The sequence below is a fragment of the Hemicordylus capensis genome, chromosome 7, assembly GCF_027244095.1.
Source record: "Hemicordylus capensis ecotype Gifberg chromosome 7, rHemCap1.1.pri, whole genome shotgun sequence".
Taxonomy (NCBI): Eukaryota; Metazoa; Chordata; class Lepidosauria; order Squamata; family Cordylidae; genus Hemicordylus; species Hemicordylus capensis.
This window is the reverse complement of record NC_069663.1, coordinates 22,792,114-22,814,103: the sequence shown is the minus strand read 5'-3', so window position 1 is coordinate 22,814,103 and position 21,990 is coordinate 22,792,114. Positions and strand designations below refer to the sequence as shown.

The 21,990-nt window shown below is 48.4% G+C and overlaps 1 protein-coding gene across 6 annotated transcripts in view; it reads left to right on the top strand.

Annotated features, from left to right (window-relative positions):
* Positions 1-21,990, top strand: part of PHLDB3 (pleckstrin homology like domain family B member 3) — a 37,113-nt gene that overhangs the window by 10,885 nt on the left and 4,238 nt on the right. For 4 of the 6 annotated variants that reach the window (XM_053266778.1, XM_053266777.1, XM_053266780.1 and 1 more), the window contains exons 2-12: positions 8,357-8,628; positions 9,408-9,548; positions 9,958-10,095; positions 13,449-13,577; positions 13,857-14,012; positions 14,889-14,999; positions 16,780-16,866; positions 17,721-17,819; positions 18,750-18,843; positions 19,220-19,388; positions 20,508-20,595. In XM_053266778.1, coding sequence (XP_053122753.1) covers positions 8,401-8,628; positions 9,408-9,548; positions 9,958-10,095; positions 13,449-13,577; positions 13,857-14,012; positions 14,889-14,999; positions 16,780-16,866; positions 17,721-17,819; positions 18,750-18,843; positions 19,220-19,388; positions 20,508-20,595 — 1,440 coding nt within the window. In that variant the 5' untranslated portion in view covers positions 8,357-8,400. Of the gene's footprint in view, positions 1-6,575; positions 6,652-8,356; positions 8,629-9,407; positions 9,549-9,957; positions 10,096-13,448; positions 13,578-13,856; positions 14,013-14,888; positions 15,000-16,779; positions 16,867-17,720; positions 17,820-18,749; positions 18,844-19,219; positions 19,389-20,507; positions 20,596-21,990 lie in introns of those variants that run through there. The other 2 variants (XM_053266779.1, XM_053266781.1) reach the window with 2 other exon arrangements.

The window sequence follows — 21,990 nt, the reverse complement described above, 5'->3', positions numbered from 1 at the left end:
GAAATCCCCATGTATGTCTCTGAATTATGTGATGGAAGAAAGACAGAAATAAACAAACATTTTCACTTCCCTTGTCCCCACTTGATCTACGGCTCTCAACCATTGGTCCCTAGTTGTTGTTGGACTACAACTCCTGTCATCCTGTGTCAGAGGCCACTGTGGCAATGGATGATGGGAGCTGTAGTCCAGAAACATCTGGGGAGCCACAGTTGATAACCGCTGATCTAAGACATTAACAGGAGCACACTTCTCTTCATTCTGTGAAATCTTGCCTACGGATTTCTCCAATTCGTGCTGCTATGAAAGGGTATAGAAGTAGGCCACGCTGGGTTTTGGGGGTTCAGTTGGCAACCCTAGCCATGTTGCTGAATGGGCTGCTTTCGTTATTATTTTATTACATAGTTTGGTTGTTCTGTATGATGCTTTTATTGTTGTAATTGCCCTGAGAGCTCTCTGTCCAGTTAGATGGGGCATGTATGGAAACAAATCAGAAAGAATAATAAATATCTCACCAGTGTGCCAAAGTTATGAACACAAGTTAGTCATGCCTAACGTCACACACACCTGTTTTCTTAAGCAAAGGTATTTATTCCTGTGTCATATGTACACAGGGCAAAGACCCATCTACTAGTTTGTTTACAGAGAAAGATTCTCAGTGTGTAGAACTGGTGAGGTGACCACTTATAGAGATGCTCTTGAGGTCATGTGGTCTGACCTACTGAAAATTGACATATAGGCAGTGCCCTCCCCATATGGTACCCTGCAGAACTATTTTATTTTATTTTATTTTATTTTTACACTTATATCCCGCTTTTCCTCCGAGGAACTCAGAACAGTGTACATGGTTATGTTTTTATCCTCACAACAACCCTGTGAGGTAGGTTAGGCTGAGAGATACATGACTGGTCTAGTGTCACCCAGAGAGTTCCATGGTTGAATGGGGATTCGAACTCAGGTCTTCCTGGTCCTAGTCACTAGCCACTACACTATGCTGGCTTATGTGAGACCTGGGTAACTAAAGAAGTAATATCCCTCCCCAAAAGAGTACCCCCCACCAAAAGTGAGGTTTTTCAGTTAATTTTCAATGGGAAAGTTTTCTAGAAGCTCTTCTGAATCAAGTTTATGAATCTGATGAACCCATCTCAATAAACAGAGTGATGCTATAGCTTATCTAGACATTCTCCCGATGCATTTAGCATGTATTTAATATAACTTTAAAAGTGCACCTGTTAATTTATGCTACAAAGTCAAATTCCTCAAAAGTAGCGAGCTGAAATCTGATTCAATGAAAAACAATCCATCAGATGCCCTTCATGTGGCTTAAAGGTTGTTTTCAGACACAACCCAAACTTCCTTTGGGAATTATTTTTACTGGAATAACTGAAAGTAGAGTGGAAAAGAGGGAGAAATTCAAAACTGTTAGCATACTAATTAGGGGTGTGCACAGAACTGGCCGGTCTGGTTCGGTTCAAGTCTGAACTGGACCCAGACTGGACCAGTTCAGTCTGGCATTCCCTCGAAAACAACCACCCCCTGGTCGGTCTGGTTGGGTTTTTCCCCCCTGAGTTTTATTTATTTAGTTTTATTTATTTATTTATTTATTTATTCTCAAAGTGCATTTTCACATTTTTTGAAGTACATTTTCACCCAGTGCACAATTAATCTATGGAATTCTGTGCCATGGGATGTGGTGATGGCCACTATTCTGGATGGCTTTAAAAGGGGTTTAGACAAATTCACAAGGACAGGCCCATCAATGGCTACTAGTCTGGTGGCTGTTGGCCGCCTCCCGGCTCAGAGGCAGGATGCCTCTCAGTCCCAGTTGCAGGGGAGCAACAGCGAGAGAGAGGGCATGCCTTCATCTCCTGCCTGTGGGCTTCTCAGAGGCATCTGGTGGGCCATTGTGTGAAACAGGATGCTGGACTAGATAGGCCTTGGGCCTGATCCAGCAGGGCTGCTCTTATGTTCTTATCACTCCTACTTCATTGATTGTCTTCACACAATTGAAAATCAGGTGAACACAGCTCTTGAAACCGGTTGGGATGTTTGCCCCATTAACGGTCATGTGAACTGCCCTTGTAGTTCCTATTTAATTTGTTTTACGAAACAGCGTATTTTTAGATGCAGGACATTTCCCACAGACAACTATAGCAGCAGAACAGTTTTCCACCATGGAAAACTTTGTTGGCCCAAACATCTGGGGACCTCTGCCTTAAAACTGGTGATGGACTTTCTTTTCCACCCTGTCACGCAGAGAAACTTTTGTGGGCAGAGAGATTTTGAGGTAAGCATCTTCAAAGGGTACCCTAATAGTTCCCGAATTGCGTTGACATGGCAGGATTAAGCGCGGTGGATGACTGGTCCTGTCTGTAGCAAAACACGGCATCAGGGGCCCCTGGATGAAGGAAGGGAGTAGAGTCTCGTGGCTTAGCCAGGGATCCTCAACGTTGGGCCCCCAGATGTTCTTGGACTTCAACTCCCAGCATCCTCAGCTGCAGTGGCCTTTGGCTGAGGATTCTGGGAGTTGAAGTCCAAGAACATCTGGGGGACCAATGTTGAGGATCCCTGGTTAGACTGTGGGAACCACGACTCCCACCTTCCAACTTTTCACACGGTATCTGTGGAGTCCCATCTTCCTTCTTTCTGTTTGCGCTGATTAACTCCCTCTGGGGAAACAAGACTTAATAATGTGGGTCCCACCTACTTCTGGGCGAGGTGCTGAGTGAAAGAGCTGACAGGAAAGCTTACACAAAACCATTTACCTGTTTGAAGAGTGTAAAAACAGGGATGTAGACGTGTATGGGAAGGCGGGGTAAATCAAAGGATTGGTTCGCAACTTTGGGTATTCGTACAATAGTGGGAGGGAGCACAAAATATCTTTTGAGTGGAGAAAGCTATTTTCATAGGAACATAGGAAGCTGCCTTCTACTGAGTCAGGCCATCGGTCCATCTAACTCAGTGTTGTCTACCCAGACTGGCAGTGGCTTCTCCAGGTTGCACTTGCTGGCAGGAATCTCTCGCAGCCCTATCTTGGAGATGCTGCCAGGGAGGGAACTTGAAACCTAGATGCTTTTCCCAGAGTGGCTCCATCTCCTAAGGAGAATATCTTACAGTGCTCACACATCAAGTCTCCCCATTCATATGCGACCAGGGTGGACCCTGCTTAACAAAGGAAATAATTCATGCTTGCTACCACAAGACTAGCTCCCTTCTCTTTCAAGTGTCCTGGATGAATATTAAAAGTGGGGAGGAGAGCTGGTCTTGTGGTAGCAAGCATGACTTGTCCCGTTAGTTAAGTAGGGTACACACTGGTTGCATTTGAATAGGAGACTACATGTGTGAGTACTGTCATATATTCTCCTTAGGGGATGGAGCCGCTCTGGGAAGAGCATCTGAGGTTCCAAGTTCCCTCCCTGGCAGCATCTCCAAGATAGGGCTGAGAGAGATTCCTGCCTGCAACCTTGGAGAAGCTGCTGCCAGTCTGTGAAGACAGTACTGAGCTAGATGGACCAATGGTCTGACTCAGTATATGGCAGCTTCCTATGTTCCCATGTAACCTCACAACATAGGGATGTGGAGACATTTCTCCAAACAGGAAATCCCATCTGAATTTCAGGATTTCTCCCAAGAAGAATGGAAATTCTCGCAGAATGTAAAGTCGGGCTGTCCAACTTCAGCCTTCCTGCAGATGTTGGCCAACAACTCCCACAATCCCTGGCTACTGGCTACTGTGCCTGGAGATTATGGGAGTTGTAGTCCAAAAACTGCAGTGGGGCCTAAGTTGAGCAGGCCTGAGTAAGGTTTTCCCCCAAGGAGAAATGCCGGAGAATTTTCTCAGATGGCTTGTCCACATCTGGAGTCTGAAGGCATGATGTTTTGAACTCCTCTACATGTACGTTCTGCCTCTTTCCAAGCTTATGTGCTGCCTCAGCAGATCCCCGGCTCTTCAGAGTTTTTTGGCTGGCATTTTCCTGAGTTGTGTGGAAAAATTTGACCTTGTGGTTATTTCTGTCCAATGTGAAAGCATCTCAAGTGGAGAGAGACAAGCCCGGAGAGATAACAAGGGACTAGCACATGGTCTGCTGAGGTGAAAGATTGCCGTTCCCATTTAAAGAGACACTGATGACATCGACAAGTTTTCAGTTTAAAATTTCCATGCTCTCCAATCATCACCCCAGGGAGCCGTGTTCCCTGTAAGAGGGATTCCCAGATGTTGGTGACCACAACTCCCAGCATCCCCAGCTGCAATGGCCTTTTTCTGGGGATTATGGGAGTTGTAGTCAACAGCATCTGGGAATCCCTCTTACTGCCAGGGAGGGGAGCTGGTCTTGTGGTAGCAAGCATGAATTGTCCCCTTTGCAAAGCAGGATTTGCCCTGGTTTGCATTTGAATGGGAGACTACATCTGGGAGCACTGTAATATATTCCAGATCTTTTGGAATGAGGCTGCTCTGGGAAGAGCACCTGCCGGATTTAAGTTCTCTCTGGCAGCATCTCCAAGGTAGGGCTGAGAGAGACTCCTGCCTGCCACCTTGGAGAAGCTGCTGCCAGTCTGTGAAGACAATACTGAGCTAGATGGACCCATGGTCTGACTCGGTAGAAGTCAGTTTCCTATGTCCCTATGTTGACTGTGCAGTATTGTCTAGATGGTAATTTCTCTTTTGGCTAAAGATGTGCCCAAAATCAAGCCTCCTGACAGAATCAGGTCACCTTAAGTGGCGCAGTGGGGAAATGCTTGAAGGTTGCCGGTTTGAATCCCTGCTGCTACTATATCGGGCAGCAGCGATATAGGAAGATGCTGAAAGGCAAAATCTCATGCTGCGCGGGAGGAGGCAAATAAATATACCCATTTTATATTCTGACATTCTTGTGAGTTCAGTTGCTGTTTGTGCCCTCAGGAACCCATGTGTTAAAAAATACTGTGTGTGTGTGTGTGTGTAAGGGGATGATGCTTGACTTGCAGTGGGGGCAGGGCGGGGCGGGGGGCTCCAAAGGCCCTAAGGTCCAGGCTTCAAAATTACCGAAGTGCACCTCTGTAGCCACTGTTTGAAAGCTGCAAGAGAACAAGAGCATCAAGCAGACTGTTCCATTGTTAATCAGCTTTTCAAGGTGCTGTCAACAATTGAAAATATACCTGTGTGGGAATCAGCAGGCTGTGCATTGCCTTGGTGCGCTAGGGTTTGTGCACATGCATTTGTCTGCATTTATTTATTTATCTGAGATACTCTGATCCTGCTTGTCAACTGGGGGGAAAGAAAATGCCCTCGGCCATTTGATATGCCGGAGTCAGCATCCCTCATGTTAATCTGTGGCACTACCTGCTGCTGTTAATCTTTTAAAGCTGATGTACACGTGAGGAACTGGTTCTATCATTCTTGGAGTCGGGTCTCCTGGATCAAAATGCTCTTTGAACACCGAGACATCTTGGGTGGGTGGCGTGGGAGGGGGGAATCCCTCTAAGCCTCAAATTAGGCTAATAAATGCAGGATGAATCCCTCTGGCTTTGGGCGTAAGCTCAAGCCGGCAGCTACAAAGGGCTGGGTGGCGGTATGGAGGAGCCGCCCTGATGTGGGCGAGACCTGCCTATGTCGGCTTCCTAGCTTGGTTAAGCCGACCCACACTCCTGGCGTGCCTGTTTTCTTTGCTGCGCCCACAGAAAGTGGTGAGCAGGATGGAACACCCAGTGGAATTCCAGGGGCCTGAAACTCAGTCAGGACCATCCTCGGGCTTTTTGGTGCCCCGGGCGAAGTTTGACTTTGGTCCCCCCAACATGCCGCCCTGCCCCGCTCAGGCTGGGAAATGCAGAGCCCCCGGCTTTCACTCGAGTGGCACAGGCTGCTCATACGCGAGGTCAAACGGCCAGCTTGCATGGAAGGCCAGCAAATCACGAGCCTGAATTCGCTGAGGACATCGTGGGAGAGAGTTCCCAGTCTCTTATGGGGGCAAACCTCTAACACTTCGGAGAGGAAAAGAGGCTGCCATCAATGTGGAAATCCAGTCAGAGCCCATTTCTGTTCCGAAAGGGAGGCTGAGCAGGTTTCACTCTAAAAGGGATTCCCAGATGTTGTGGACTACAACTCCCAGAATCCCCAGGCAAAAGCCATTGCAGCTGGGGATTCTGGGAGCTGTTTCAACAACATCTGAGAATCCCTGTTAGAGGGGACACGGATGCTGAGGCAGGCCTTTCAATTTCAGGACAGGGAGTGCCGCTTATGAGACTAGCTGTTTCTTTTGGGGTGCAATCAGAGAGAGAGAATAATTGGAAATGCTATATTCCAGGGGTGGGGAACCTTGGCACTCCAGCTGTTGTTGAACTACAACTCCCATCATCCCCAGCCACAATAATTGTGGCTGGGGATGATGGGAGTTGTAGTTCAACAACAGCTGGAGTGCCAAGGTTCCCCACCCCTGCAATTCCATCACTGTTTATGCCCCACCCGCAGTGTTCCCTCTAACGGAATTCCCAGACGTTGTTGACTACTTTTCCCAGAATCCCCAGCCAAAGGCCATTGCAGCTGGGGATGCTGGGAGTTGTAGTGAACGACATCTGGGAACTCCTGTTAGAGGGAACACTGCCCCCCACCCCAACAATTGGTGTCCTAGGCAACTGCGCTTTAGTTCACCTAGTGAACAGGCTGGCCCTGAACTTAATGTAAGTTTCAAGCCAAGGAGTGGAGTCTAAGGCCTTTCATGGAAATCTAAGGACACCCATTGCCTCAGGGCCAGCCATTACCTTTACAGCAGGGCTTTCTAAAAGGAAAATTTAGACCGGTAGAAGGATATGTTGAGAATGGAATTCATGCATGTAATGGGCCTGTTTTGATGGCCAAACGCTGGGTAAGAGGAGCATTCAGCCAGGATTTCAGACCCTGCCCTGTGTGCTCCCAAGAACCTGGGAAGAGAGCTGGTCTTGTGGTAGCAAGCGTGCATTTTCCCCTTTGCTAAGCAGGGTCCACCCTGGTTTGCATTTGAATGGGAGCCTACATGTGTGAGCACTGTAAGACATTCCCTTTAGGGGATGGGGGCTGCTCTGGGAGGAGCAGAAGGTTCCAAGTTCCCTCCCTGGCATCGCCAGAAAGGGCGGAGAGAAAGTCCTGTCTGTAACCTTGGTGAAGCTGCTGCCAGTCTGTGCAGACAATACTGAGTTAGATGGACCAGTGGTCTGACTCAGTAGAAGGCAGGTTCCTCGGGGCCAGAAGCAACTAGTCTCCTTACTCTTCTCTAAGCCGGTAGTTGCCACCCACTCTGTAGTCGCTCCCACACTGTCTGTCTATCTATCTATCTATCTATCTATCTATCTATCTATCTATCTATCTATCTATCTATCACATTGATATACTTCTTTTCAGGTGAACCTCTCAAAGCGGTTTGCATAAGCGTATCAGTGAAGAACCATGCCACACCTTTACATCCTTATATGTTGTGCTCTTTGGGCGTTACCACCTCTCTGCTCCCTTCAGAGCGAGATGGTCCTTGGTCGCTCTGTGGCGTTCTCTTGCACAAGCCCCATTTAAATGAGCAAGAGCTCTTCTAAATCAGGACTGCTCAACTTTGCCACACCGCCCCCCAGCTGTTTTGGACTATAACTCCCATAATCCCCTAATCTTAGCCATAGCCATGAGAGTGTAACGAAACCTCAGTATGCCTCTGAATAATCGTTGCCAGAAGTCAAATAATAAAGCGGTGGCTTATGGCCGCCTTCTCCCGCTTGTGTGATGGTGTACAGTTTTGTTCGCTGTATCTGAGGATACAAGAGGATACTGTAGAGCTAGAAAAGACGCAGAAGAAGGCAACCAAGATGGCCAGGGCGCTAAAGCACCTTCCATAGAAGATTTTTTTTTTTTGGGTGGGATACCAATGACTCTTTGCTACCACTAGGAGTCACCCCAGATGAGATGGATCTTTGGTTTGATCTAGCAAGACTATATCCTTATATAACAATAATAACAACGTTCTTACAATATTCACAGTATGAACATAGCAATATGAATATTCATATATTTTATGAATATTCATATATAAATAATAATAAACAATATTATTTTCATAATATATATGAAAATAAAAATATATTTTCATAATATATATTAATATTCTAATATTCTATTGTGAAAATAATAGAATATTTTTATATTCTCTTCATATATTGGGTCTCCCAACACTTTCTTTTTTCTAGGTCTCCCCTTGCTATATTCTATATATTCTATATTCTATAATGAAAATATATATTTGCACAATATATATGAATATTCTTATATGAATATTCATATATCTTATGAATAGTCATATATTTCAACATTCATAACAATAATAACAATATTCTTACGTAATAATAAATCCACGTTTAATTTTTGCAGCTACCATGTGCCCCTGAGGCACGATACTCCAAAACGCAGAGGCCATGGGGGTGCTGAGCCAGTCGGAGTTGTGCCCTTGTCCTCCCTTGGAGAAGGACCGCCTGGAAGATGTGGCCAAGTGCCATCCATCGCCAGAGAAAGAGAGATCCCAAAGCCTGCATTGCACGGAAGGCGATTCCCTCTTGTCCGAGGGTGGCTCGAGTCCAGGAAGCAACTCTAGTGATGGCACGGAGGAGGATGAAGCCAGCAGCACAGAGAGCACCCAGAATGGGGTGAGTCCAGCAGAAGCTCTTAACAGGGCCTTGGCACCTTTGAAGCATAAATAGTTGTTGGGTTTTGTTGTGCTTTTTAAAAGCATGCAAATTAGGAAGGCATTTGTAATGCAGATGAGCATTCTGGTGCTGAATCGGGTTTCAGCACACCCCTAGTCCCAGGAGCAATCCCTGGAAGCATCTCCAAGTAGGGCTGGGAGAGACTCCTGCCTGAAACCGAAGATCACGGCTGCCAGTCAGTGTAGACGAGTCTGAGCTAGATGGACAGGGGTGGAGCCACCGTTGAGAGGATGGGTTCAAAGAACCCGGGCCGCTGCCCCTCAGGGGCCACGCCTGGCAACCCAGACATGGCCCTATATCTGACGTCAGACGCGGGGGCATGATTTAGCTCAAAAATGGGGCCATGAGGCCCCGTTTTTGAGCTAAAAACCGGCCACACTGTGAACGCTATGCTGGCCGATCTAACTTCCAAATGGGGTCACGGGGCCCCATTTGGGAGTTAAACCACACCCTTGCGTCTGACGTCCGACGCAGGGTCAGACGTAGGGGGTGGGGCTAAGGGGGCTGTGGTGGCGGTGGAATATTTTTACAGGGACACAGGGGAGGTGGGTTAATTCTCCTCCCTGGGTCCTCCTAAGGCCCTCACCTCTGTGGCTGCTTCTTGAACGGAAAGAGGCATGGCATGTCCTAAGCACCCTATGCAAAGAGGCGATTGCAGTTTGGTGAATCCAGCCTGTCTGTAAGGTGCCGCTCCTAATTGTTTGACGCTCCGTCCCCAGCATGAGAGTCCTTGTACGGGGAGGAGCAGGCGCCCCGTGCGAGTGGAGGAGCCACAAAAGCATCAGGTGCTGAACAAAATTTCGGCTCTCGAAAACCGGATCAAAGAGCTGCATCACCGGAAGAAGGAGCTGAATATAGAGGTATGCCTAGGCCTGTTCAGTCCCCTCCCTGCATGGCGGGGAAAGGGGTGCCCACTGGACAACAATCGGCACCTGTCGAACCGGTATTGTGGCAGCACCACACCCAGGCAGGCGGGGAAGGATTGGGTCTCCACACAGATACACCGAAAGCTGGATCTGCCGGCTTTCCAGAACAGAGGAATCCCTCCTTGCAGCAGCACGTCCCTGGGGTGCTCTCCACAGCACAGGGAGTGTGTCCTAGTAGTCAGAGCAAGGGAAACTGGCAACGCAGATTTCTGTCCTTTCCCCCCACGCTTTTGATCGGCGCCTCCGCCCCCTAGTGGCCGTGTTGAGGCTTGTTGGATGTCACTTCCATCCGGATGGGCTTTGGGCACGGTGGTTCTTCTGACATGGCTCTCCTCCCGGCTAGATGGACCTGGAAGGGGCCTTGCTGGAGGGAGAACTGAAGGAAGAGAGGCAGGCCTTGAGATGGGAAGAGGAGCGGCTGCTGGAGCTGCAGAGGAGGCTTGGTGAGACGGAGCGCAGGTGCCACGCCGAAAAGGAGAAGGTGAGGAGGCCCTCTCTCGCACACTTCTCCCGTGTGGACCTGTTGGCCGCACCTTCTGCTGGTTGCCTCCAGATGCAGCTGATTCATGCCGTGCACACCTATCCCTTCTTTTTCTTTCGGCTTTTGCCATTGTGCAATGAACAGGTGCATTTCATAAACCGAGCTCAGATGAAACCGGGGGGGGGGGGGGTGCAGAATGGCGCCAGATTTGCTGGGCTCCCCCAAATAACGACAGAATGAGATCAGCAGCAGGGGGCAGAGAGGGGTTGGAACTGGCAGCCGTCGCTGGAGATGGGGCTGTAGCTCAGGGCATCTGCTTTGCATGCAGAAGGTCCTGGGTTCAGTCCCTGGCAGCATCTCCAGAGAGGGCCGGGAAAGACTCCTGCCTGCAACCTTGGAGAAGCCGCTGCCAGTCAGTGTGGACAACACTGAGCTAGATGGACCAATGGTCTGACTCGGTATATGGCAGCTTCCTATGTTCCAGAAACTTAAGGCCCCAGAGACACCCAAACTTTGGGCAGATGGAGGCTGTAACCTACCTGCTATTCACCCCTCTGTTCTGATGGCTGTGGTTAGTCCACTGATTCTCAAAGGAGGTGCTTTATGCAGAAACCAGGGACCTGCAGCCAAAGACATGATGGGTTATTTCAAATAACATTGCAGACTCCAGTTTTCCTTACTTTGGGTGCTGCTAGCCATGTGCAACTCCGTTCACTCTGTTTTCTTCCCCTCTCTGACTCCTCCCTCCGGCCTTCCCCTCATACATAGCCAGCTGTCCCTATTTGTCCAAAGCAGCCCATAGTCTGGTTCACACAATTATTTGAATCTAGGTTTAATGTGGGTTACCGATATAAGCGTGATTGTGTGAACCCACGCCAAGGTGGTTTATCACCCAAGGTGAATTTGAGATTCCTGCCTTGGTGTGGGTTCCTACAGTCACGCTAATGTCAGTAAGCCACATTAAACCTAGATTCAGATGATTCCATGGACAAGCCTTATCTCTTCTAGTCCCTGAGTGGTTTGGAAACCGTCCTATCAGGAATGGTCGAAGGAGTTGGGGATGTTTAGCCTGGGCGTGTTCCAGATTACCCGCTACAATTGTGGTAAAATGCTTCGGCTTGGCAGGATCGAATTGAAAACAATCCCCAGAATCTACAACGGAAAATACAGCTGCTTTTTTGCAACGGACATACGACGTTGTAGCACTAAGTTGCAGTGATAAAATCCGAAACGAGGCAGCCAAAATGTGAACGGCACCCAGCTGACAGTGTAGGGACTGCAGTGTCACAACACAGGAAGTGTGGAAGCACACTTTGCAGATCTGTAGTGACACTGTGGTAAGGGTTAATCTGGAAAGCGCCCTGGAGAAAGGAAAACTAAGAAGAGATTTGATAGCCAAATATCTGAGGGGCTCCCATACAGAAGAAGGGAGAGACTCCGCTGCTCCTGAGGGCAAGTTGAAACAGAACAGGTTGAAATTTCAAGGAAGCAGACTTAGGGTGGAAATTAGGAACAGCCTGCCTCATGTTAGGACTTGAAGGCATGATGTCCTAACTGTAAGAGCTGCTTGACAGTGGGAGGCTCTCTTTTGCTGGAGGTTTTCATACGGAGACTGAATGGCCATCTGTCAGATGCGGTAGCAGTTTCCAGCACTGAGCCGGAGTTTGGATCTGAACAGGGGTACCCCCTCCTTTAATCAATTATTCGAATAATAAAGTACAGGATCATGCAAGGCACATTTGTTTTGCTTGGAACAATTTAAGATGAATTAGATACAGCATGATATGTCTCACATGCAAGTATATGTGGATGTATCTGAATATAGTACATAGCTGAGTACTTGGGACAGGTATATGTGTAAATATCTCTCTGTGTGTATCATATATGCATATACATATACATATATACACACACCTCGGGAGGAAAAAACAAAGCCAGAACTGCATGTTTGCTCTTAAGTTGTATGTTTTTTTCTTCTTTGGGAAGTTATTGCTTTTTGTAATTTTCAGTTGGCATTGCTTCTCTGCCGATATTTACTTAATTTGTGTCGTTTTGCTTTTTGGTAATGTAATTTTGATAATGAAAACGTTTATTTAATTTCTAAAAGATTTTTTTTAAAAAAAGAACAGGGATTCACAACCTGTGGTATTCCAGAGACGTTGCTGAACTACAACTCCCATAACCCCCAGCTACAATGTGGCTGGGGATGATGGGAGTTGTAGTTCAGCAACGTCTCTGGAATACCACAGGTTGGGGAACCACTGGGGTAGAGGAGACTTACTACTACTACTGTTACAAATATTTATATTCCACTTGGTAACAACAGTTCCCTAAGCGGTTTACATAGGAAAATAAAACAAACAAACAAGAACAAATATTTATATACCGCTTTACAACAAGTTTCCAAAGCAGTTTACAGTTTCAAAGCAGTTTACAGAGAGAAATAATGAATGAATAAATAAATAAGATGGCTCCCTGTCCCGAAAGGACTCACAATCTAAAAAGAAACGTAAGATAGGCACCAGCAACAGTCACTGGAGGGACGCTGTGCTTGGGTTGGATAGGGCCAGTTCCTCTCACCCTGCAAACAACAAACAAACAAACAAACAAACAAACAAACAAACAAAGATGGCTCTCTGTACCCAAAGGGCTCACAATTAGTGTTTTCTCTATTTTTTTTCCATCTGTGTGTGGGATGAATTTTGTTCCGAGCGGCAGTATCAAGACAGTGTGGGCTCACGTGCGTTCAGCATGGGGCCTTCCTGACTGAACCTGAGCGGGATCTAAAATTAACTGAGTGGACATCAAAAAGCTTGTGAGCGCGTGCACATATGCATGCTTTAGAGGGAACACTGCTCACAATCGAAGCAGAAACCACAGCCCCTGGAGGGATGCTGTGCTGGGGTCGGATCGGGCCAGTTGCTCTCCCTTTGCTCCATCCAGAAAACCACCACTTTAAAAAAGTACCTCTTGGCACAGTTCGCAGGGACTTCCAGGATCCCTCCCAACTCTAGCATTCTGTGAGCTCACCCGCGATGGGATCACTTCTCAAGAAAAAGAGTTGTTGCAGGCCAGCCTCCTCGTGCCCACGCCAAGTTCTCCTGAGTCAGAGCATTCCATCGCGTGTGTGTTCTCAGTCTGGTCTGGAGTGGTACAGCCCAGATGAAGAATTACCACCCGAGAGTGAGAACTTGACCCTGAGGGCATTTGCTATCAAGGCGGCTGATCATCCCTTCGTGGGAAAGGAGGGCCGGGTTGTTCAGCCAGGCTGCTGAAGAGAAAGAGGCTTGATCTTTGTTTCCCATGACAGTGGAGTGATGCCCTGGTTTGGTGTGTGTTTTTTTTTTTGACAGGAGAAGGTGCGGCTGCAGAAGGAGCGTCGCAGGGTAGAGGAGCTACAGCGGCAGCATGCCGAGTCCCAGATCCACCTGGACAACCAGCCGGAGTCCTTGCGGGAGCGGATGCAAAGCCAGTTGCAAGAGGTGAGTGTGGAGCAGGGGCCTGCCAGCCGTTAGGACATCGGGACAGGACCTGGGAAGCGGCCTCCTACTGAGTCAGACCTTTGGTCTCTCTAGCTCAGTATCGTCTGCACAGACTGGCAGCAGCTTCTCCAAGGTTTCAGGCAGGAGTCTTTCCCAGATGCTCCCAGGGAGGGAACTTGGGGCCTTCTGCTGCTGCATGCAAGCGGGCAGATGCTCTTCCCAGAGCGGAAACTGCAGATGGGACCCAGAAGCCTGCACTGACTCCAAGTCTCTTCCCAGACCTCTGAGATGCTGGATGGAGCCCTGAGGAGTTACGAGGATCTGGAGTTTCAGCATCTGGAGCGGGAGAGTCGTTTGGAGGAGGAGAAGGAGGCTGCCTGCCAGGCCCTGACCCAGGAGATCACGCAGCTGCAGAACAATATCAATAAGAGGAAGGTGAGAAGCAGCCCTGCTGCCCAGAGATCCAGTTCCAGGCTTTATCCGGCTGTGTGCCCACTCTAGTACTTTCATTTTGCCCTGATCCTCCGGGATCCAGTTCCAGGCTTTATTCGGCTGTGTGCCCACTCTAGTACTTTCATTTTGCCCTGATCCCCCAGGATCCAGTTCCAGGTTTTATCCGGCTGTGTGCCCACTCTAGTACTTTCATTTTGCCCTGATCCCCCAGGATCCAGTTCCAGGTTTTATTAGGCTGTGTGCCCACTCTAGTACTTTCGGTTTGCCCTGATCCCCCAGAGATCCAGTTCCAGGCTTTATTCGGCTGTGTGCCCACTCTAGTACTTTCATTTTGCCCTGATCCTCCGGGATCCAGTTCCAGGTTTTATTAGGCTGTGTGCCCACTCTAGTACTTTCGGTTTGCCCTGATCCCCCAGAGATCCAGTTCCAGGTTTTATTAGGCTGTGTTCCACTCTTATACTTTTAGTTCCAGGATCAGCTATTTGCCCATTGCCTTCCTGTGCTACCCTTTAGAGATGTGCAGTGTAAACATGTAAAAAGCAGCACTGCATTACTGGCACATAGCACTGGCACACAGCAGGTGCCTCCGCCTGCTATGCCAGGAGGATGACCTATAGATCTGGTTCCTTCCCTTCCTCCTTCCCTGCAAGAAGTGGCTCATTGATTAATCAGCTGAAAAGCAGGTCGGCGAAATATGGTTTTATTGGCTGAGACCTTTGGTGTGCGTTTGCTAACTACACCTGACTGTCATTTGAGAGGGTCCCACAGTATGTCTGGAATGCAAATGCACGGTGGAAGAGCTCTGTCTTGCCCTGTGGCCTGGAGATTTCTCACCGCATTCTCTCTCCATGCATCCAGAGGACGGTGCAGAAGCTGGAAGGGCAGGCCCGTCTGACGCAGGAGCAGATGGTGGGCGAGTGCCAGCGATTTGCACAGGAGAAGGGCGAGGCTGTCAGGAATCTCAACGTGGTAAGGAATTCCCATCCTCCTGCCAAGAGCCAGGAAAGGCACTGGAGAACCACCTACTTTCCCAGGCTTTCTCTTCCAACCCACTTTCCCACACTCTCCAACAATACATTTTATTATGTATGTATGTATGTATTTGATTTCTATACCTCCCTTCCAAAAGTGGCTCGGGGTGGGGGGTGGGGCTACATTATATAAATTAAATATATTTAAGGCAGTGATTCTCAATCTTGGCTCCCAGTTGGCATGTGTGTGTGTTTATTTATCTATTTATTTTTACCTTTATATTCCGCTCTTCCTCCAAGGAGCCCAGAGCAGAGTACATAGTTATGTTTCTCCTCACAACAACCCTGTGAGGTAGGTTATAGTTGTGTTGGGCTACAACTGCCATCATCCTCAGCCACAATGGTCCTTGGCCTGGGGATGATGGGAGTTGTAGTCCTATGCCAGCTGGGGATCCACCTTTGAGAACGCCTGTTTTACGGTATTGATGGAATGGCCGTCAAAGGTGGTTTACAAACAATGAACTCACACATAGATGTGTGCCCAGCTGAACGCTCCTGGCCCTCTGGCTGATGGGGTGGAAAGCTGGTCTTGCAGTAGTGAGCATGAATTGTCTTCTTTGCTAAGCAGGCTCTGCCCTGGTTTGCATTTAGATGGGTGACCACCAGTGTTCCTTCAAACAGAAAACCCCTTGACTACGATTCCCAGCATCCTCAGCCAAAGCCCATTGCTGCTAGGGGTTCTGGGAGTTGTAGTCAACAACTTCTGGGATGCCCTCTTACAGGGAATACTGGTGACTATGTGTGAGCACTGTCTGCTGTAAGATATTCCCCTCAGGGGATGGGGCTGTAGGTTGAGCTCTGCCTTGCATGCAGAAGGTCCTAGGTTCACTCTCCGGCAGCATCTCCTGGTAGGGCTGGGAATGACTCTTGCCTGAAGCCTGGAGAGCTGCTGCCAATCAGTGTAGATAAGTCTAAGCTAGATGGACCAAGGGTCTGTCTCAGTGTACAGCAGCTTCCTATGTTCCTATGATAGGAGAGGCAGGAGGCTTCTTCCCTTGGCTTCTGCTGGTACAAAGGTGACCAGGTCTGTCTGAAAGCATTTTTTCCTGGACTGGTAGCCCTCACCTCTAGGGAACGGTAGATGTGGCAGCGGGAGGGGGTCAGGTCTGCCAGGTAGCTACACATGGGGGTGAGCCAATCAGATTCTAGGCTGTTTGCCTTTCCTCGAGGACATTCCTGGTTTTCATGGAATTTAGGACATATCCAGGGGGAAATGAGAACATATGGTTTTATATTTTTAATGTTGGTTTTAAATGATTTTAATTGTTTAATTGATTTTAATTGTTTAATTGATTTAGTTTGGATTTTAATTGTTTTGTTTTTTATTTTGATGTAAACTGCCTTGAGCCATTTTTTGGAAGGGCGGTATATCAATCAATCAATCAATCAATCAATCAAATAAATAACTATAGTCATCCAGGAGGATCAGTCATAGTCCAAACAGGCCAGGGGAGTGATCCTTGCTGTCTCACTTTTTAACTCTGATCCAGCCAGGTAGAATTTTTATTTATTTATTTATCTATCTATCCCATTTTTTATACCGCCCAAAACGCAAGTTCTCTGGGCGGCAATACAAGACAATAAAAACCAATAAAAAGATTAACACATTAAAATTTAAAATGTTAAAACTATTTTAACATCTCAATTGAACTCATCTGAAATTTAGGAAAGGGGTTGTCTGTTTGGGAAGGTGACTTATTATCTGCCTGTGTGTCTAGGAGAAAAATCGCCTAATGGACATGGGCCAGGAATATCTGGAGGAGAATGGGGTGGGCTCCTCAGGAGATAAGCAGGGCGTCACTCAGGTAAGCAACCCCTCTGCCTTGCTACTGTGCCCCCCCCCAAACTGGTCTTTCTGTCCATCCAGGTATCTCAGTAAGCACGACAATATTGTGCCTGCCAAGAACTTCCCTCCAGAAAAACGTTCCCTTTCCTCATAGGGGAAAGTGACAACGTAAGTGGCCTCATGCGGCCACAAAGTGGCAGCATAAGGCTGCAGTTGGGTTGGGATGTGGTGGGGAGTCCCAGGGAGCCAGATGCAACCTCCAGGTCTTAAAGTATCTGCTCTTGTTTTAGCCGCATTTCCCAATAAAAGCTCTTCTCCTTCACCTATTCCCTGCTGCTCCTTTTTGTGGAACCAACACCTCTAACAACACCCTACATGAAAAACCCAACCCTTTCAAGCTCCCATGAAGACAGACAGAACATTGTTTGAGCTGGGTAGGGACAGTCTGAGAAAACAGTTCTGGAACTTTGCAGCCTGGTCACTTTGAATGAAAGAAAAACAGCCTGTGGAGTATACCTATTGGCTAGCATCTGTTACGTCACCAACCTGTTATATCACCAACCAGTTATTCCCTCCCCCTCAAATCCTCAGAGCAATTTTATAAATATTTCATATACCCTTTTGATTTTGATTTTTTTTTGGCAAGATGAAGGAGGGCTGTATACATGAATAAAAACACAAGTATGCCAGCCTGATCATTGATCTGGCATTTAACTTGCTGGAATGTCTCTCTAGTATGCAAGTTGTGAGGCTGGGCTCCTAAATTCTTCTCTCGGTCCTTACCCTTGGCTAGTTCTAGCGGTTAAGTTGATTGAGTATTTCAGGTTTGGATGACCTGGTCCTCCTTTCAGACGTCCCTGTGTCTCCCCACAGCTCACTTTTACCCAAAAGACGGATCGGAAGGTCATTATGTTGGGTGCCGACCAGTCCGACTCGTCCTCCTGTGTCTTCTCCGTCCGCAGCTCTGTCAAGGTCTGCCTTGTCCTGTTGGTCTGTCTGGTTTTTAAATGTTTCTTCCTTTTACATGTGCAGGTGTGATTCTGCTCTTTCACATCTGTATTACCCTCTTTGACTCTGCAAACAGGTGGTGGTGATGGGAAAAGGTCAGCCGGGGAGCAATTCCGGGGTGCCTCTCACTACCCCCCTCGAACCCCCAGTTTCAAAGAACGTGTGGCCCGATCCTGCTGGGCTCTTCTTATGCTCTTTACATAATATGGTAACTAGATTATCTCTGCCAAGGTGCATCAGGCAGAAATTCATCAGGGGCATCTCTACAAAGCACGGGGAGGCTGCACCTGTTGAAGTTCTGCCTGGATGCATCCTTTCCTAGCTCAGTGTCCAGCTGAAAGACCAAGGCAAAGTTTGGGTGCATGGAGCCTCATTTCTAAAGCCAGCATCATATACCAGACTGTACAGTACAAAGTCTTTACAGCTTATATGGCGCAGAGGTTAAGATGAGCATCTTAACTTGGCATTTCCATGCTTTTTAGAGCACAGGTAAAAATGTAAAGCATCATAATTATCATCTTAAACCAAAGGTTTTGGGATGACTGAATAATATACTGGCATGTGACCTGTGCTGAAATTCTCTCTCTCTCTCTCTCTCTCTCTCTCTCTCTCTCTCTCTCTCTCTCTCTCTCTCATATTCATCCTTGCGGTTCTCAACCTTGGGTCCCCAGATGTTGTTGGACTACAACTCCCATCATCCCCTTCAGCCATTGTGGCCAGGGATGATAGGAGTTGTTGTCCAACAGCATCTGGGGACCCAGGATTGAGAACCCCTGTTTCACTGGATGTAATTCTCATAAAGTTGTACAAAAGCAACGAAAGGGCTTAAGAGTTCTCTTTTCAGAGATGGCTTGAGCACACGACCTGACTCACCTCTTGCTTTCTCTGTTCCAGGGCTCCATTGGGCTGCAGAGAACGGCAAGTCTACCCCGTCGGCGCGGGGATCGACTCCCATCCAGGACTGCCCAGCGCCCCATCTCGCTGCATGGTACGGAGGAGCTGGGCCGGGGACAGGAAGAGAGTGGATAAAGGAGGAATTCAAGATCCTAGGGGCTGAGTCGGGGGGGGAGTGGGGGGCATGTCTCGGTCTCTTGCCTCTGGGCTTCGTGGAGGCATCTGGTGGGACACTGCGGGCAACAGGATGCTGGGCTAGATGGGCCTTCGGCCTGATCCAGCAGGGCTCTTCTTATATTATGTACTTGGATGGCATTTGGGTTATGGAAGCCACATCTCTGGAGGTTTCCAGCAGTTAGAGGGCTGTGGGTTCTCTGTGCTGAATGTCGCATCTGGGCCGTAAGGGAGTTGCTTTCGGGTGGCAGCCCTTGACGGTACTGACCCAACCTCTTGCCGTGGCTCTCCTTCAGGAGCTCTGGACCCCAGTGTGCTGGCAGCGCAGCTCTCTGGCGGGAATAATGGGCACTACCTGGGCAGTCCAAACCTGCACTTCTCCCGTCTCAACAACCCTCTTTACCAGCTGCTGGGCGGCCAGGGAGCAGTGGGGCAGCTAGGGGGGTCTGCCCAAGGAGCCTACAGGTGAGTATTTGCACACCCCTTCCTCACAGCCTGCCTCGCCAAATCCCATGGGGATGGGGCTGCAGCTCAGACAGCATCTCCAGGTAGGGCTGGGAAAGATGCCTGCCTGAATCAGTGTAGACAGTGCTGAGCTAGGTGGATCATAGTGCCAAGCTAGGTGGATCACGGTGCTGAGCTAGATGGATCACAGGTCTGACTCAGTGTAAGGCAGCTTCCTATGTTCCTGTGTTAACATCCTGCTCATCACATGCTGGGCAAATACACTCCTACGGCTCCAGCCTTCCTCTGTTATATTTTGATGTGCACCAACCCTGCAGCCATGTTTCCATCCTTGAACATTCAGGGGACCCCAGGGAAGGGGCTGGTTCTGGATCATCCCCCTTACTCCCATCTCCTGTTGTATCTCTGACCTGCTGAAGTCCTGGCATGGCTCCAAAGTCTGGGAATGAACCTGGGAATGTCTGCAGGCCCATCAGATGCCTTTCCATTGCATTATGGCCCTTCCCCAGTGGAACTCCCACATGACATCTTCATTGGCCCACAGGTGCCCTTCTTCTTATACCATAAGCCTTCTTCCACCAGCCCTGGCACTAGCCCAGTGATCTTCACTGTTTTTCATGTGGGGCCACTTTGCCGAAAATGAAAACAAAATAAAATAACCCTTTCAGTGTGGGAGCCATTTCCCCCTGTGCTGACCTCTGTGAGTGGTGCATCTCCCCCAGCATCAGGCAGCGGGTGGACTTTAAGAAAAACAGAGCCCTGTCAAGCCCCAGTGTGCATGGACTGCTGGGAAGTGTAGTCTTTCCCAGGGGGCTTTCCCCATAGAGCTCTATTGGGAAAGTCCTAGGCAGGACTACATTTCCCAGGCATTCCTTCCAAGATGGTACTGGGGCTCCAGAGAGCTCTGTTTTCCTTGAAGGAGCCCCACCAGTGGAGCGAATATGTGGTGGGTATAGTTGTCTCTCTGCACGGTGGCAGGGGAGCTGTGGGGAGGAGGGTTTGGCTTTGACTGAAGTTTTGCACTGGCCTAACAAACAACGAGTCAGGGAGCCACTTTCAGGGTTGGTGGGAGCCTTTTCTGGCTCCCACACTGGGCTAACTGGATATGTCTTCCAACAGCCTGGGGAACTGCGTCACCCAGCTGGCAGAGATGGAGAAAAGGGTGCGGGAGGCCATGGCGGAACGAGAGCGGCTGCTTCAAGAACGGGTGAGAAGGCATGTTTACCACCTCCAGTCCCGGATTGTAGTCCGGACTGTGAACACAAACGGAGGGGTCACTTTTGCAGAGGTAATTTTGGAGCCTGGACCGAAAGGCCTTTCAGGGGGCCCCGTCACCAATTAAGCTACAATGTGCTATTTTTAACACCAGAATGTGCTCAGGGAAAGCTGGGAACTCTTCTTAGTTCTATTTTTAGAAGAGTTTCTGAAGAAGATACTCCTCACTGACTTGCAGAGAGATACCACATTTTGCATGCTCTGCATGTGGAGGCCCCCCAGGTCTACGGGGGACTGGACCTCGATCCAGAAGTCCAGTCCAAAGAGTGCCACTGCACTTTTGTGTGGGGAAGCGGGGTACACGTGCTTAACCCTTGTGCCACCCATTTTTCCATCCCCCCCTCCACTCTCTCCGCCAAGCTGCTCTTCCCCTGTGAGGTGCCAAAAACATGGAACTCTGCAAGGGGGAAACCAGTAGATACATGGCAGGTGGTTGAAAGGTGGAACAACCTCTCTGTCATTGCTTTTCCATGTAGAAATGCCACCTTCCAATGCAGCTCCTGTCTCCAAAATGCCTCCCAGAGCTCAGCAACTCTCCTCTCCTCTCCTCTCCTCTCTCCTCTCCACTCTCTCCTCTCTCTTCTCCCCTCCCCTCCCCTCTCCTCTCCTCCAATTCCTGTGCCTCAGAAGTGACTTCCCCCCATGTCTATATTCATAGTATGCCCATTCACATATTATGTTGAGGTAGGATTTAGTGATTGTGATCTTACAATTGTCATGCCTCCATCAATTTTTTTAATCTCCTCTGTACTAAAATTATCCCAGGCTAATGGGGGTTGTTTACATTTTCATTTCTGGTGAAACAGTTTTCAATGCATGTCTTTTTAAATGAATGCTATGTATCCAGAACAACTATCGGGATTGGGCAGGCTAATTCCTTTCATATGGAGGATGGTTCTATCTGTCTATTCATTTTAGTTGTCTCTGTAAGCAATAGGCCCTTCTCCTTACAACCAAAAGACAATAATGGAACCCAGGAAAATCCAAGTCCCTCCCAACTCCAGCCACCCCCGGATAAAAATAGTACCCAGATATCCAACACTGCTATTATTATTAGACATCTGCTTCCCTGAGACAGAACATCATGGCATCATGTGGCAATGAGTTCCGGAGGCCTGCATGAAGAAGTATACCCAATGGCTTCCAGCCCCCACTTCTTTAACCCAGAGTAACCCTCTTCCTCAGCTGCCTCTCACATGGCTTCTAGAAGAAGGAAGTTGCAGATTTCACATTGTCAGCTTTTTGCCTCTCTTGCATTCATGTGAAGGACTCTTAAATTGGTCACAGAGAGTAGGAGGGAGGGTGGGAATTTTATTTTATTTTTTTA